Genomic DNA, 18,084 nt, shown 5'->3' with positions numbered 1-18,084 from the left:
CTTTTCAGCACCCTAATTAAAAAGGCTGGATGGGGTGGCTCCCCCACTCTAATGAAAATCATTTCTGAAGTAGCACTGAAACCTTTTAACAAAGGGGCATTTATGTAGCACAGTAGAACCTTGATATCTGCAGTGCTTTAAAAAAAATTACATCCCCCCTTCCTCAGGAAATTAACTTGCCAGGTTTGGTTTCAAGAGACTAACTTTCCTTATTTCACCCCTGTGTAATAAAAAGAAACCAAAGACAATTATTTTTATTATTAAAAATATTTTTTATTGACTGAAGCTGATCCATTCTCTTAGAAGGGACAGAGAGGCACATAGTATATTCCTTAAAAAATTAAATTAATTTACAAGTTAAAATAGAAGTGTTTTAGTCTTTAACGATAAAAAAAAATGCACATAAAACTTGATCCTCCAGCAAGCTTTTGCTTGTGTAAGTTGACAGGACTACCACTGACTCAGACAAGATGGGCTCCACTCAGCTTTTGGGACAGAAGGACCTCAACTGTCAGTAACCCGGGAGACAGTTTCCAGTTAAAAATATTTGATATCATATCATTTTATGCCTATTTACACAGCAAAGTCCAGGGCCAAAACCACAGGAGGACATTATTTCTCATATATTTGTTGCTGACTCTGATAGGCTACTGGTTTATAATTTAAATATAATGCACAGGTTTTTTTTTTTAAATCAGACAGTTAAAATAGCATTTTATAAGCAGGGATTCTCTATTTGATGTTCACACTTTTAAAGAGCTCCTCTGGTATTTAACTGTAGTCTGCATCTTTACGGATAATATTTTTTCTCTCTCAGCATAATCCCAAGTTTACGTATTATATACATAACATACAAGAAGGTCTAATTTCTTACACAGTGAAAATGGTTAACCTGAAAACAAACAAAATATAGATGTTTGACAATTAACTTTCAGTTTCTGCTCCTCTTTGGTATTAGATGATGTTTATGAAGGATTACAGCCCTCTTTTTGTTTTCAAGGTTAAGTATTAGGTATGGATGTCTGCTTCCTGCCTTCTACATGGATGAGAAATCGGCTTCTGCAGGAAGGAAACAGAGTTAATAAAATCAAAATCAATGAGCACCGGACTGGATAGTGCGCTGTAAGCTCCCAGCCTCTGAAAAATTAACTGTGTGCTGATTCTCATCAACATGAGGTCATGCAAAATGTGAGGCTCAGGGAAACTTCTCAGCAAAGAGAGAGCACAGAAGACAGGGAGCCAGGCAGAGGGCTACTTAAACTCTACGCTTTCAGCGTTTTAAAGAGCTCCTGAGCTTAAATTGAAAACAACTGAAAAGATGACGCTTTTTCACTTATCAAACTGGATTCTAAAGAAACTGCGTATGAAATGAAGGTTTGACAGAAGGAAACACAAATCAAGAAAGTGCTTACTGGGCCAATACGCCTTCTTCTAAAACTTCAAACCTCATGTAAAGACTCCTTTCCAGAAAGGCATTTGGAGCACGTGCTGATACACTGTTTAGATTCCAATTTTGAAAGCTATGTGTATTCACTTCCCTAGGTTTAAAAGTCTAGGTACTGGGAACAAGAGTTTTCTGAACTGCATCTTTCTCTTACAAAGTAACTGACATTCTACTCGGATTAAATTTAGAAGGTGTGTAAATAGGTCAAGCAAAAGAGAAAGGATTACGGGTCAAACAAATGCACTGCCACGACTCTATCAGTGTTCTCAAGTTACTTATTAAACGTGAACTGAGATAAAAGGTGGGACAAGGAAAGGTGACTTACCCACGATCACAGGGAATACTGAAGGCGACAACTGTTTTCTTCAGTTACTGAGAAGTGTGTTCTTTTCAGCTGAGTCTTCTGAGACTTCTCCATTCTACAAAACAACTCCCAAATTAGTACCTATAATAGAACAACTAGAAAATGCCAAAGAAGAAATTCATAAATAGAGTGGAAATGCCTGTACAAGACCTTGGGGAATTGCTTAAACACAATGAAGTAACTTCATGCAACCACCATCCACACACCCAACAAAGAGGTACTGACTTCCTGTTCATGTGAGGGGCCCCTCCGGCTCCAGTCCCGCAGCTGGAATGCTGCTTGCTTTACCGTGTGTGTTGCGGCTAAACTGGCAGTCGGCTAACGCCCGGGTGTCACTGGCTCTTTGTCAGCCTCGTGTAGACTGTGCGGTGAGCCCTTAACGAAGACAATGATCGTCAAGAAGAACCAACAACTCTAAGTGCCACTGGAATTCATCGGAGTGCGGAGTGTGACAGAAGGCTTAGCCTTGTTAGGTTTTGGGGGAGATATTAAAAAAGAAGAAGTAAGAGGAGGATGACACCTGCAGGGGCACCAGAAGTCTCAGGAGATGGCCATGGGCTGGAGGGGACGCCCCCTTCTCAGCCTCCCCCTCCTCCCCGTGGGGCCTCCGCGCAGCCCCGTGGGGTGATTCTCGATGCTTCCAGACGTCTGTGCTCTTCACCACGCTGCTTCCTCTCGACTTGAATAGCCCTCCTACGTATTTTACAATCTGATGTATTTTACTTCATTTATTTAAAAGCATTTTCCTAAAAGGGATCACAGGCCTGATCAGCCTGCCACAAAACGGGATAGGAACCCCAATGGTCTCAAATTAGTCACGAGGTCCAGCCCCGTGTCCTAGTCAGAACTCCAAATTCTGCGTCTGGCTGCGGCGGGCCCCAGTCCCACATCACAGGAACCTGCTGGGGGGGGCGGGGGGTGTGGCCGGCTGTGCTGTTTTATTTTTTTCTCTATTTTTAAATTATTGGATTTTTAAAAATAGTTCACACATGAGCATGGTTTGAAAAAATTACATATGTTCTCAGTCCCCTCCCATACGTGGAGTTCCACAGGAACCGCTCAGGGTCCGCTTCTTTCCGCTTAATAGTATATCCTGGAAACACTCCGGCATCCAGGGCCTTCCTCGGTGCTGTCCGCGGTAACTCCATCTGTGGACGAGCTCTTCACTCAGTTCCTTCCCGCTGGACGCCTGGATCGTTTCCTAACTCTTGCTGTTATAAAGCAACGATGCCGTGAAAAACGGGCATGCACACCTCACGTGATACACGCGCAGAGGGGCCTGAACAAGAGACGCCAAAGCGACGCTGCTCCGTCCACGGGCCAGGTCTTCTGCAGCTTTTACAAAACCTGACAGGTTCCTTGCCAGAAGGACTCAATCACTTTGCTCTCCCCCAGCAACGTATGAGAGGGCCTGTTTCAAAGGAAGGCTTCAAATGAAGGCCTGTGTCTTTAGCAACAGATACCAAAACCCCGGTGAAGCAGACACACGGGCTGCTCAGAGCTCACCCTGCTTCTTGACTGCCAAAGCTGAGAAGTTTTTACAAAACCGTTTACTTTTTCTGTCACCAGCTATACCCCGTTCAAAGGCCCAGAGCGGAGGAGTTTATACAGCGTTGCCACGTATATTTCTGTTCATTAAATTGTTTCCCCCACACCTCTGGAATCAATTAATAATCCACTGGAAAATTCACTGCACCTGAAGACAATATTTTCTCCAGCTGAATGGTATCTGACTCCAGCTGTGGGATGTTTTGCAAGAGATTCAGTCACTTTCACCCGCAAGACGGAAGGTCTGAGTGGGGTCAGATCTCTCTTCTGGATCTTTCCAGCTCGAAAATTCTCTTCAGCCAAGTTTTCACCAACCTCAAAGAGCGTGAGGATTCTTCCAGTCTATCCTTGAGTTCACTGTTCTGCCCTTTTCCTGAGCTTGTCCCGTCAGGTCCTTTCACGGTATCGACCCAGCATCCTCTGCAGCGGGCAGGGCACACGCTAGGACCCAGGAGGCCGAAGGGAGTGAGAGGGGCCCCTCGCGGCACTGGGGGAGAGCAGAGGCCACGGATGGAACCGGCCCTCCTGCACTGCGACACTCACGCTGATGGAGACACTTACACACATGCAGCTGTGCTCGGAGGACACGCGTGAGGGAGCTACTGCTTCCATCTTAGAGAGCGATTTAACACAAAGCCCTGCGGACAGGTTGAGAGGACACCCTGTGGCCACGGTTCCGCTATGACGCTTGCTTTGAAAACGTGAGTCCATTCCCACACACCTGATGCATTAGGGAGTAACTTGGGTGTAATGTGAAGTTTGCATTTGTTCACGAGTGATTTTGTCCACAAGAAACACTAGGTGAACTGGGCCTTGCTGTGCAGGAACACACCCCCGGATACACACCCACACCCCCGCCCCTCAAACATCCCCCGGCTCCCCAGCTTCCCTGGCGTGTGGAGCCACGTCCCTCCACACCTGCTGCTACGACGCCCCACCCCGTAGCCCTCCTCCGCCACTTCCTGACACATCACGAGCTGCAGCCTCCCCGACCTCCGATTCTACATGCAAACTTAAGGTCTTTTTCAAGGTGAAGTGCCACATTCAGGGCAAGATTTATGTATTTCTTAACTACTTAACACGTATAAAACTATCCTGCCATTTAAATTACATCCCTGTCCTTTTTTTAAAAAAAAATGTGCCATTGATAAAGTTTTTGAGTGTTATGCTCCTAACTCCATTTTCTCCATAAACGGTGTGGTTTTTATTGTGCACTTTTGCATTGTGTGGTGATTTTTAGGAACTTGTGTGTTGCATCACAGCAGATGTAACTGTGGTTGTCAAAAAACTGAACAAGATTGTGATATAATAATACATATTCTTATTAGTGCATTAAATAGTAAGACCTAGCAGTGGGTCTAACAGTCTCATTCTGAGTGTCAGCATAGATGATATTTCAAGACACCCGCCATCACTGTGACATGCTGGGGAGCTGTCTTCGGGCTCCACCGATGACAGGGTCACAGGCAGTATGTACTACTATGCCTTGTTTCCTATCTTCATAATTGAAGGAAGTGCCACATGTCAATTAGAGGTTAATAAAAACAACCTTAGGTGTAATTTTTAACCCCGTCAAAGTTTACGGATCTCCTGAATTCTGTTCAACTAACTCTGATGAAAAGTCTCTGCGCAACAAATTAGTCAAGACAGAAAGCAGTTGAGTGGTGGCCGAGGCCAGGGAGGTGGGAGGGGGAGTAACTGCCAGTGTGTGCAGGCTCTTTTGGAGTGATGAAAGTGTTCTAAAATTGGACAGGGATGGTTGCTCTACTGTGAAATATACAAAAACCACCGAATTGTACACCTTTATGGGAGAACTTCAGGGTAGGTACAGTATACCTCAATAAAGCTGTTAAAAAAACCCAGCCTTACCACTACTTAAAAGTATGTTCTGCCCCCATGTAAATAAATTACTTCATTAATGTTTCAAAGAGTTTGTCAAGAAAAAACAAAACCTTCCTAGAAAATACCGTGAAGTCCATGACGGTTTCTAATTGGAAAGCTTCCGTGGCACATACGGTACAAATACTTCTAAAAGTCACTACTCTGGGAGCTCATTCTTCTTTACGGTAATCTTTGCAGCTACCTGTTGAGGCTCGTGGTAATGAGCATGTTGATTCTAGAATGGTTAACGTTCCAGGCTCAGATCATCTGTGTCTCAGGGAAACTGCCCCGCGGAACTCTGAATCTAACAAAATACCAATGTGAAGAAGAGCTAAGCAAGAAATGCCACCAGACAGTATTTCATGCAACAAGGCAAGGATGTTTGGTCTCACCGTTTCTATTCAGCGTTGATCTGAACATCTTAACCAGAGCAATAAGAGTAAGAAATAAGGCGTAAAGACTGGAAAAGGAAATTCTGTATTCACAAATGACATGATTATGTAGAAGTCCTGAGAATCCACAGAAAATCTACTAGAACAGGTGAATTTGGCAGAGGCAGTTTATAGAAGGCAATGATAGTTCTTTATGTCATCAACAAACAATCTGAGAATAAAATTTGAAATACCACATATGATGGCACCAATAAACAAAATATTCTAAATAAATCTAACAAAAGGTGAACTACTAACATGAAAACTATAAAACATGGCTGAGAGAAAAGAAGGAAGACTTAATTGGAGATACACTCTGTTGACAGATGTCAATTCTTCCCAAGGTGATCTGTAGATTCAAAGAAATCACAATATCAAAGTATATTTTTAAAAAATTGACAAGTTGATTCTAAAATTATTACGGACCTGGCAAAGCGTGTAGAACAGGCAGAACAATTTCGCAAAAGAAGTACAAAGTGGGGGATGTGCGCACTAAGTGATTTCAGGACTCCCTGCAGAGTTACGCAACCAATACGGTGCGGTACTGGTGTAAGGGGGACGACCAGGTCCGTGGAACCGACCGCAGGGTCCAGAAATAGACCCTCAATATACAGTCAGCTGATTTTCAACAAGATGCTGAAAGTAATTCAATGGAAAAAGGAAGTCTTCTCAATAAATGATGCTGGAAGCAAATATCTGTACGGAGAAAGGTGAACCTTGGGTTTTTACTTCACACCATCCACAAAATTTAAATCGAGATGAACCATAGACCTAAGCAGAACTATGAAGATAAGATGCCTCTTCAGATTTACTGGAATGGCTAAACTCAAACGCACTGACAAAACCATGGCTTGGTGCGGATGTGGAGCTCCCAGAACTCTCTGCACAGCTGGTAGGGATGTAAAATGGCACAACCACCCTGATTTGAGAGTTTATTAAAAAAAAAAATTAAATCCTGCAACTAACACTTCTAGGTATTTACCTTAGAGAAAAGAAAACATAGGTCCATTAAAAAAAAGAAAAGGCTTGTGTTCATGGCAGCTTTACTTCTAATAGTTCAAAACTGGAAACAACCCAAATATCCTATTGACAGGTGAATAACAAAGTGTGGTCTATTCCTACAGTGGGATACTAACCAGCAATAAAAAGGAGTGAAATACTGACACACGCAGCAACATGGATGAATCTCAAAGTAATCCTCCTGCAAGAAGCTCGGTAAGGACGTAACACACTCAGACTGTGTGAGTGCATTTCTGTGACGTTTCAGAAGAGGAGAAACCACTCTCTAACAACAGCAGTCAGAGCAGCCGCCGCCAAGGGTGGGGGAAAGGAAGGACTCACCGCAAAGAGCATGAGGGAGCCTTCTGGGTGATGGAAATGTCCTAGGTCTTGACTGGGATGTCGCTCACATGGGTGCAATGTGCATGTACATCAATATACATGAAAGCTAAATAAACTCACTGGACTGGTGACCTACACTAGTTCTTCATTCAGGAACAAGTACAAAGGCATTGAAGACATTCTTAGTAAAATGTCTTTATTGTATTTATTGAGGTACTGTAGATTATACCTCAATAAAGGTGATTTTAAAAGAACGGTATTTCAGTGTTTTGCAGGTCTTTTATTGTTTTAGTTTCTTTGGTCAGGGATACAAAAAAGTGTAACTCGGTGGCTTTCAAATACCTTTAACTATGCCCACAGCAAACCCAAGTGATGTACCTGGACCCTTAAACTTAAAGCATCAGTTTCAAACTCTTATTTTACAGGTTAGGAAACTGGGACCCCAGGATCCTGATTTCAAGTTCAGTGTTCTTTCCACTATTTATGTCAGGCTATAAAATCTACAAAATGACTTACATCATTGCTACTGAAATGTTCCTGTGCTCAGAAAAAGCAGTTAAAATTAACATGAGAAACACTCTCCAAAGGAACGGCAGATTTAGAAAATTACTATTTTGCAATTCCTAATGAAATCACAGATATAAATCCCATTAATCAAGGAGTGCTAAATTCATTAAGTGAACTTTTGGGAAACTGTGCAATATAAAAGCGCAGGTTGACAGTCTCCTGAACCCCCGAGCAAGCTTGACTCTACAAGTCCGACAACCTGATACGAGGATCCTCCGGACACGACGGAACAGGAGGCATACGGCATTGCCAACGGGGGAGTCATGCCAAAGCACACACAACACCCAAACTGATCCCGGGTCTAATCGAGTCGCTGGATCAAAATACTAGTTCACAGGAATTACAGGGGTAGAGGAAGGTGTGAAGTAACAGTGAGGACGGAATCAGGGAGACCCAGATTGTGGGACGTTCTGCGGGATAATGACCCAATGTCTCTTCCCCAAATAAATGGCATTAAAAAACAAAGAAAGAAGAAGAAGAAAGAGAAGGAAGAAGCAAGAGAGGAGAGGAAGGAGAGAGGGACGGAGGGATGGAGAAGGTACAGGCAGTGTGACACATGGACCCCGGTTGGTTACTGACTTGAACAAACAGTAAAAAGACATTTTTGAGCTAAATGGGGAAACTGTAACATGGTCTAGTCACTAGATGACATTAAAGGATCACTGTGAGCGTGGCTGGGTGTGACAGAAGTCCTTGTCTGTTAGACATGGAACGAAGTGCCCGCGAGTGACAGATGTGCCGTCTAGGATTTGCTTTAAATGCTTCCACAGGAAACATGGATGGACGGATGAAGGAGGGAAGATAACACAAACAGCGAAGTTGATGGTTATTGAAGCTCTGTGATTGTTAAGTGTTCTTTCTACTTCCGTATTTGACATTTTCTATAATAAAGTGTTTTTTTTTTAAATCCCCTAGAATGTATAAGCATATGCCCAGGTAATTAGAAAGAGGAAATGTGGGTGTAGTAACATCTGAGGGTGACTTTTTCTTCCTCCTTAAAAACAGCGTGGCACCCCTGCCCCTCCCCTCCAGGACAGAGAGAATCTTTCCTTCTGACTGGCATCCGAGTGCCGGCGCCCTGGGACACCCTGGGACAGGGCAGACGGGGTCAGAAGGAGAGGAACCACGTACTTTTTTGGCACCGCTGCTGAGGTTCTCAGAGCTGATGGGGAGCAGGGTGCTCAGCTCCAGGTCCGTGACCATCTGACGAGATTCCGCCAGCAAACGCTGCAGCTTACTTGTGGGAGAAAAATCGTCCTGGGAAGACAACACAGTTTTGGCGGTCATGAGACCAAGACGCATTTTTAAATGTTTACCTTTGTAAATACAGTGTAACAAGTACAAATGCTAGCTATTCATCCATAGTTCTCTGACTTTAGATAGCACGTGTCAAAGCAGGACATTAAATATGAGAATAACCAAATTCCATTTATTTCTTAGAACCGACTTGGCTAAGTAATTTGACTTAAACAGAAAACTTACTACAACAAACTAACATCCATGCGATAAAAGATTCCCAGGCATTGTTTACCTTCCTTAAATCAACTTGCCAAGGCCATGTCAAAACACTCACCAAACACAACTCAAACACTAAAGGCTTGTTAGTGTTTAACAATATGTGGAAATATGTCTTTGTTCTTGTTTAATTTTGAACTTGGGGACCTGAATTTTTAGCAGGCCAACTGCTCGCCAAAGTACCCAGACTAATTTTTTCTTTAAGAAAAGTTAATTTCTAATTTTCCATGAACAATGATCACTACTGACCTAGATCTAGAAGATGCTTAACAGATATCTGCTATGTGACTATATCTGCGTGTGTATATGTGCACACACATGCACGCACACACACATGTGCATGGACAACGCAGGCCTGCAGCGTCACATACTACCTCAGAAAAATAGGTGCAAACACTGAAAAAGAGTCTCCCAAGAGCCAAAAAGGTAATGGCCAATATTTCCCCTCCTATTTATAACTTTTCAAAAGTTAACAGCTTTGAGGTGTAACTGACATACAATTAAGTGCACAGTCTGACAGGTAAATCTACACACTGGTGAAACCATCCCCACAGTGAACACAGGCTGTATTCATTCACCACATCTCTGCCCCTTTGGAATTCTTGCCTCTCTGAGTCCCTCTCCCCATTCCCAACTACTGATCTGCTGTCAGAGATTAGTCTGCATTTGCTAGAATTTTATATAAACGCATTACAATCTCTTGTCTGTCTGGCTTCTTTCATTCAATATAATTATTGTGAGATTCACTCATGCTGTCTGTGTATAAATAGTTCATTCCTTTTCATTGCTGAGAAGTACTCCATTGTATGGATATACCACAGTTTGCTTATCTCATCACCTACTGCAGTATACTTGGGTTACTTGCAGTTCTTGAGTGAGTACAAATAAAGCTGCTTGAATATTTGTGTACAAGTCTCTGTGTGGACATAGGTTTCCATTTCTGTAGGACGGGAATAACTGAATCATATGGTAGGTGTATATTTAACTTTTAAAGAAACTACCCAGGTGTCTTCCAGGTGTGTACCGTTTACAGTCCCACCACCAGTGAATGAAAGTCCCAGTTGCTCATAAGTCTAGTCAACACTTGGTATGGTCACTTTTTAACAGAGAACCAGCACTCATCAAACACCCATTAGGGACCAGGCCCTATGCATCTCATTGAGACCAAGCAACCATGATGTTAGTATTGCACATTTGCAGGGGAAGAAACTGAGGCTCAAAGAAACTACATTAACTTGACTAAGGTCACTAAAGCAAAACAAGGATGGGAACCCAGATAGGTTTGGTTTCAAAGCCGGATTTTCCCCCAGTGGACACCAAAAGTAACTAAGTTTATTTGAACTTATTTTCTTTGTGAATGGGCTGCGATGGAGACCCCGGCTACGGTGGGGACACTGGCTCATCCACAGTAAGGACCTTGGTGTAGAAACAACCTCACCGCCTGTCAGTAGGGGGTGGACAAGCAGACTGGTTTATTCAGTCAATGGCCTGCACATCAATCCACAATCCAAAGGAAGAAGCTAGAGCCACAGGTGTCAGCATGGATGAAGCTCACAAAATACACCACAAAAGGATGCAGGTGGCATTTTACCATTTACGTATGTTTAAACACACACAAAACAAGAGGATGTAATGTTTAAGTATAACTTTTAAGCAGCAAAAGTGTAAAACAAGCATGGGAGCAACTTCAAGGTCAAGTGGTTACGTGGAGGGGGTGTGGGAGTGGGCAGAGGGGCACATGGACTTTATACCTTACCTGTAACATTTTATTTCTTTAACAGGTTGAAAAATAAAGCAAATATGGCAAAGTGTAAACATGTTAAGTCTGAATGTAGGTGCACAGATACATGTCATATTTTTCATTATTTTGTGCGTTTAAAATATTTTTAAATTAAAAATAGACACATCGATCACCTGGAGGACCTCAGGGACATCCTACCTGAAGCTAATCCAAAGGATGTTTAAAGAAAACAGAAGGTAAGTAACTATGACTTTGGTTAAATAATATAATTAAAGTCCTGTAATTAAAAACAAAACAAAAACAAAAACAAAATCTGAAGAAGAGCCAAAATGAAGCACACTCACCACAGGCTACGGAAGAATTAAAAGTCTGCTGGGGAGCAGTCCTGCTTGGAAAAGCTGGCTATTTCTAAGCGAAATACAAACCTTTTCACTGGGCAGCGCTGCATCTTTGTTGACTAACAAACTCTTAGACAAGTTCTGTTTTTCAGGAGAGGACTCTGTCTCCATCAGCTTCTCGTCCTCTCTTACGGCAGATTTTGAAGAACCCAAGCAGCGGGAATGCTGGATGGCAATGAGCTCACTGTGAACAATAAAACCAAATGGAAACAGGCACCTTGAAACAACATCTAACATACGTCACTAATATTCTTGTACTTGAAAGGATCACAACAGGACCAAGAAAGAAAAGGTTTTATTTTTTAATGAAGAAGCTCGAGTTAGAATAGACCATTATAGATCTTAACAGGGTTTTGTGTGTGTGTGTGCGTGTGTGTAGATGCTGGGGATGGAACCCAGGGCCTTGTGCGTGCTAAGCATGTGCTCTGTCACTGAGCTATACCCACCCCCTTGGATAGGATATTTGTGTAGAATATTATAAGTTAATGCACACTCTTTGCAGTAAGAATTAAAACTCTTCATTAAAGGGCAACTATAGAATAGAGTTGCCCTCCTTACCAGTCCCCCACCCAAAAAAACAACAAAGAAAAAGGTATGAGAAACAGAAATATCCAAAAGAGAGAGAGAAAAAATGAACATCATATAAAGTTAAACTTGTGAAGATTTTAGGTTTTTGGTTTGTGAAATTGATTCTCATGAATGGTTTTTCAAAAGTTCTGTGAAAGTAGAAGGCACTGCTGTGGGCCGTTAATTCTTCTAGGGGTGCTTGGTAATCAGGGAACAAACACGGACAGCTGAGTCTCTGGGTATGTTATTGAAGTTGGGGCTCAAAGCAGAGTTAACAGCAAAGAGGCCCCGGAACCTCCCCCTCCCTCCAACGAATCCTGTGACTGAGGCCAGGAGCCGCTGCGGCCTCCTCCTCTGCAGGGAGACCCCTATTTGTCCAATAGAATGGTGGTGTAAATGGGCACATTTTAGCCAGATAACAAAAGTAGGTACACAAGTTCTTATAATCTAAGGGAACACAGGAAAACATCATTATCCTTTCTACTTAATCACGTATTCGTCACGGGATACCTTGGCACGTGCCTCTGCTGGCAGGACAAGAAGTCACTTGAATTATTTCAAGCTCGAGAGGTCAAGAGGCCTTGAGAGAAAATACTGCATTTGAATTTCTTTCATACATTAATGTATGTCCACTATGCACTTAAAACTATCTGACACAAGGGGAGGGTACAGCTCAGTGGTAGAGCACGGCGTGCTCAGTATGCACGAGGTCCTGGGTTCAATCCCCAGTACCTCCATTAAAAAAACAAAAAACAAAAACAAACCAAAAGCACAGGCTTTTCCCTTAATATACGCGTGTTCGGTTCAGTAGTGAGAAATAGGAAGTCGTGCCTGACTGACACTTGCAGTTATCTAAGACGATCTTTAAAAACCAAACATGAACAGATAACATTCAGGGTAACAACCAATTTCTCTTTAGATTTTGCAGCTGACAGAGTAACTGTATGATTTTTTAAGTGACCCAGGCTACTAAAAGGGCCGAAAGATAATCCCAACAATGAAAACACTGGAAGGAAATTTTAATCCCAAATCCTAGGAAAGTCAGTGCGATAATTACAATAAAGCTCTCAACAGAGACGTCATCCTTTCTGTAATCTAAGATCCAAGAGATAGGTTTTCTGTAAAAATAGCAGACACTTGTATAGCGCCCCTCGACCCCAAGAGTCAGCAATTCTAATGATAAGATGAGCCTGAATAATGCAGCAAATGCTAATATCTAATTCATGTTCTTCTCTTAAAAAAAAAACAACCCAGCTGTGGGGGAGGGTGTAGCTCAGTGGTAGAGTGTGCGCTTAGCACACAGGGGGTCCTAGGTTCAATCCCCAGTGCCTCCATTTAAAAAATAAATAAATCTAATTACCCCCATCCCTCGCCAGAACAACAAACAAACAAACAAAAACAAAACCAAACAAACCCAATTGGGTGGAGGTGGTCAAAAGGCACAAATTTCCAGTTGTAAGATAAGTAAGAACGAGGGGTGTAACAGTGCATGTTGAACATAACTGACGCTGCTGTATGTTATACACAAAAGCTGTGGCAAAAGTAAAGCCCAACAGTTCTCATCACAAGGAAAAAAATACTTTTTTTCTTTTTCTTTTAGTTTGTATCTATATGAGATAACGGATGTTCACTGAACGCATTGTGGACATCATTTCATGACATACTCAAGTCAGATCATTATGCTGGACACAAACATACAGTGCTGTACGTCAGTTCTGTCTCAGTAAAACCGGAAGAAAAAAATGACATTTATCACCTGGTTAAGTACAAATATTCTTTCTCTTACATGATTTTAAAAAGTAAGACAGTGTGGGGAATGTAAAGTGAACACAAAGGCCAAAGCAGCTGGATGTGTCAATGAGCCAATGGGGGCGAAGAGAATTTCTTATCTGGGGTCTAGGGAACATAATCTGGACATGAAAGAAACTGCTTATCAATTCAAAAGGATCCTGGGTGAGGAATGTCCCAGAGCAGCATTCTAGTTTGTAAAGTGACCTACCCGTTTGTTCTAAAATAAAACATGTTTGCTCAGCTCATGACAACTGACTTTGTTTTTAAGCAAAACCTTTGCCTCAGAAGCTATCCTAGGTACAAACTTCTCACCAGAATCGAACACCGTCTGATTTGCACAATCAAAAAACTCCACGCCTGGGCTGTGATGAAAAGAGGAAACGGTCTGTCTCAAACTCAATTTCTGCCCGCAAACACGGCTCTCTGTCAAGCAGCAAGCATGAAGTGGCTGCTGCAACCCTTTATGTTTCGAAACACAGTAGGCAGGCGCCTTGGGTGTTCACAAAGGTGAAGGACCACTCACCTCGCCGAGGAGCTGTATCTGGTCCCACTGGCACTGCCCGAACAAGTGCACACAGCTCTGTGGCGGACGACCCTCTGCACTTTAGGAGGCTTGAAGATGCTCATCCACTCCACGTCGGACACGTGGCCCGGGGCTTCAATTACGAAGTTGCTCGGGTGGCAGCACTTGGATTCCCACATGTCACTTTCGCCCCGACAGGCTTCATTTTTGTGGCAACATGAGGCGCCAGACCTTTCCATGTGATCTGGACATTCAACATCCAGCTTTTCTGGTGGTTTCGAGCCAGGACAGCTGGCCAGGCCCAGGTAAACACCGACGTCCTGCCACTTCTCATCGGACACAGATGTCGATGTTTCCGAGGGTTCTTTCTCTTTGTTCTGAACCCCAATTCCATCACCCTTGGGTGATTTTGCACGGATCTTGCAAAACGTACTTTTGTTTTCGGGTTCAGTCTGCATGTTTTCTCCCAGAGACCAAGACTTTTGTTTCTCCACTAAGTCTTTTGCAAATAGAGATGAGATAGCAATTACACTTTTTCCCCCAAATGAAGTATTAACCTGTAGCTTCTTCTCTTTGCACACATCACAAGAGCTCTTGTCTGACCTATTTTGCTGAACCAACGTGGTCTCAAGTTTTTGGTCCTTAACCAGTGACTTCTGATTTTTCTCCCTCTTAAAATCGACTTTTAGGTGGTTATTTTCAAGGTCTGATAAACACATGTCTCTGCTATGGTGGCATCACAAAAAACGGAAGTTATAAGGTATACTTGTTACTGTCATTCCAAGTATTTCACTCAAACTTCATCAGCTGAGCTAACTCCTAAGACCCAGTTGTCTGAGTTGAAAATTTAAGGTAGCACATGGATTCTTTCTTTAGAGCCCAATTTTAGCCCAACTTCCTCCAAGAAGTCTTTCTGACCACCAAGCCCACCTACCCACAGTCCTCTTCCCATCCTTAACTTACTGTCTATATTGCAAACCATTACCTTACTGTGTAAATTATCTAATTAATCAGACAGCAAGTTTCCTATTGTAACTATATCGTACACTGTTTCTTACATATATCCTGTCTTCTCAATAGACTCAAGTTTTTTGTTTTGTTTTGTTTTTACATGTAGAGGCATTTTTAACCCTCCTGGCACCTAGGACGGCCTTTAACATATACTAAAGGTCCTGTAAATGCTTGTTGATTAATCTGTTATTTCTCTTCCTAATTCTATTAGTTTCACAGTAAAAAGAGGTAAAGCCAGGACTGAAAGGCAGTGATTTAAGGTACAAAGATACACTGGAAAGTGCTGAATGTGTTTACCATACTGCATTCATGACCACCCCACTTACCTGCTGGATATTTAAAGCTGGTCTAAAGTAAAAGTGACATATGTGCACAAAATAAAGATAAAAATGTGATAAACCTTTTAATAAATCTTCTGTTAAAGTTTTTCATGTCATGCATGTTCAGGTATTGTAATCTGTGTGACTCGGGTCCCTTCTAGATGGAGGCATTTGATGCTCTTAAAGGATAACCTCCATCACCTAGCCCAGGTACCTCCCAGGGGAAATGAAGCACAAAGAGGAAAAGGAGCCAGTAAGTGAGGGGGTTTGCAAGAGATCACTGGGTTGGTGTGGTGTGTATTAGCAGCAGCCGCAGCCAAGATACAGAGGAATGGTGTAATAACCCCCAGCAAAAGACCTTGGAGGAAAATACAGCGTGCACAGCGAAGTGCGGTGAGTCCCCAGTCACACTGGAGCAGCAGTTGATCCTTACACCCCTCCCTGCAACTACTGACCACTCCCATCCCGAACTCCACCCTCCCAGGGAAAAAGAGCTGTCATCCAGCCCAGCTTCTGCCCTCAGGTGCACACGGGGGCGTGGGGAGCTCCCTGAGTTCCTGTTCCTTTCCACGACTCCCTGCAACATCCCTACCTGGAAAAGTGGATTAAACCGAGCTGTGGGACAGTCCTATGCTTGGTAAATTAAACCATGCCTCATATATTTATATTTCAATTTTACAGAAACCAAGTTAATTCAAACACTGCCTGTTATGGGTAAGAGCAGATGTCTCTCATTAACAAGGAAAACAGGAAAATCGAGCTGAGAGCAAGATCAGCTCCGACTGCAGTTTACGGAGACCATTCTGTTTTTGTTTTGTTTTGCTTTTGGGCGGAGTGGGGGGAGGTCAGGGTGGGTAATTAGGTTTCTTTATTTTTCCTTCTGGGAGGTACTGGGGATTGAACCCAGGGCCTCGTGCCTGCTAAGCATGCGCTCTCCCAGTTGAGCTACACCCTCCCCTCCCCACCTTACTTAGGCCATTCTCCACTTGATCTTAGCCAGAAGGCCGAGAAGCGATTCAGACCATTCCTCTAGAATGACTTTTTCTAGGCAAGTATCATGCCCTATAGATCTTTACTTTCCCTATTCTGAACCCAGGGTGCTGAAAATGGAGAGTGCTGAATGAATAAGTGATTCATCTCTGTAATTTCTACTTTAGTTCAAAGCCTTCTACACAACAAACACACAAATAATGTGTTTAATGAATCTGATCAAATGTCTAAATGAGGATCATGCCTAAAACTCTAAGATCGGGTCTCACTACAACCCAGGGTTAGAGCGACAATTATCAGCTCGCACATATTTACTCCCTACCACATGATGAGTAGTAGTAGGTACTGGCCCAGAGTATGTACTTAACAAATACTGGCTGAGTGATGAAATAAAACACAAATCACATTAACAGCACCTTAACCAAGATTACCTGGATTCCAGGGCCTTTGATTCCTCCATCTTTGAGTCATATATCTGTATCAATTCCTGAGAATTTTCCACATTGAAATTAAGAAACTGCAGATCACGCTGTTGTTTTACGTAAATCTGGCAGGGATATTGACAAATCAATTTAAAGCGTTAACAGCAAAACTAAACTGAGCCAACAACCAGCATTTTCAGGTGCTAAGACAGGTCAGATGGTGACTAGGGAAATATGCCATGTATGTTTGCTTTTATTTTTCCCTCTGTTAGCACTGAGAATTGTTAATATAACTAGTCTCCTAAGCCTTAGCTACCATAAACAAGACGCTATCTGCTAGGCTAAATATGCCATACCTTTAGTGTAGTTAGGATGCTAAAAGCCCCAAACACGAAATCACCTGGCATACACTTCAGCTAATGTGATGTCTGTAAATGTTCCCCACCAACTAGAGCAGGGTAACTGGGCACGTACCTGTCTCATATTATGCAGTTCTGCGTTCGTACGTTCTTGCTTTGACTTTGCAATATCGAGTAACTCATCCTTTCTTTTTTCTCTCTCTGCTATTTAAGAACAAAGATTATTCAAATATTGTTCCTAAGTCATATCAGCTCAAACCTCTTCATTTCCAACAACTTAATGCACAGCTAACATTTTCTCCTCCTCATTCCTGAATTATAAAATTGCAAAATATAAAATAGATAAACAAGTTCATACTGTATAGCACAGGGAACTATATTCAGTATCTTGTAACTTATGGTGAAAAAGAATATGAAAAGGAATATATGTATGTTCATGTATGACTGAAGCATTATGCTGTTCACCAGAAATTGACACATTGTAAACTGACTATATTTCAATAAAAATATATATATACAAAAAAAAAGGTAAAACGGATGGCTGGGGAGAGCTTTAACCTGTGATTCTGACCAGATCCTTCAGCAAGCTTGAAAACTTTCATAATACAATTAATGCTAAGTCAAAAAAGGATTCAAAACTGTATCAACTCTATGATCAAATTACATGTGTGTGTTTGTATATAGATATGCATAGAAAAAAATCTGACAGCAAGATTACAAGAAGTTATTTTTTAATGGAAGGATCAATGACAATTATTTTCCTCTCTTTTTTTTTGTGGGGGGAGGGAGGTGATTTCTAAATCTCTAGAATTAAAAATATTACTTTATTTTTTACTTTTTCCACATTACACAGTAACTTATGAATGCATTT

The 18,084-nt window shown here is 42.2% G+C and overlaps 1 protein-coding gene across 7 annotated transcripts in view; it reads right to left on the bottom strand.

Moving 5' to 3' along the window:
* Nucleotides 1-282: 282 nt before the first annotated feature.
* Nucleotides 283-18,084, bottom strand: part of CCDC62 (coiled-coil domain containing 62) — a 34,905-nt gene continuing 17,103 nt past the window's right edge. For 5 of the 7 annotated variants that reach the window (XM_031442589.2, XM_031442585.2, XM_031442588.2 and 2 more), the window contains 6 exons: nt 17,329-17,417; nt 16,864-16,979; nt 14,112-14,837; nt 11,258-11,414; nt 8,708-8,833; nt 1,871-6,017 (listed from right to left, as the gene is read on the bottom strand). In XM_031442589.2, coding sequence (XP_031298449.1) covers nt 5,934-6,017; nt 8,708-8,833; nt 11,258-11,414; nt 14,112-14,837; nt 16,864-16,979; nt 17,329-17,417 — 1,298 coding nt within the window. In that variant the 3' untranslated portion in view covers nt 1,871-5,933. The other 2 variants (XM_031442587.2, XM_031442586.2) reach the window with 2 other exon arrangements.

The sequence above is a fragment of the Camelus dromedarius genome, chromosome 31 (assembly GCF_036321535.1).
Source record: "Camelus dromedarius isolate mCamDro1 chromosome 31, mCamDro1.pat, whole genome shotgun sequence".
Taxonomy (NCBI): domain Eukaryota; kingdom Metazoa; phylum Chordata; class Mammalia; order Artiodactyla; family Camelidae; genus Camelus; species Camelus dromedarius.
This window is presented reverse-complemented; position numbering and strand designations above follow the sequence as displayed.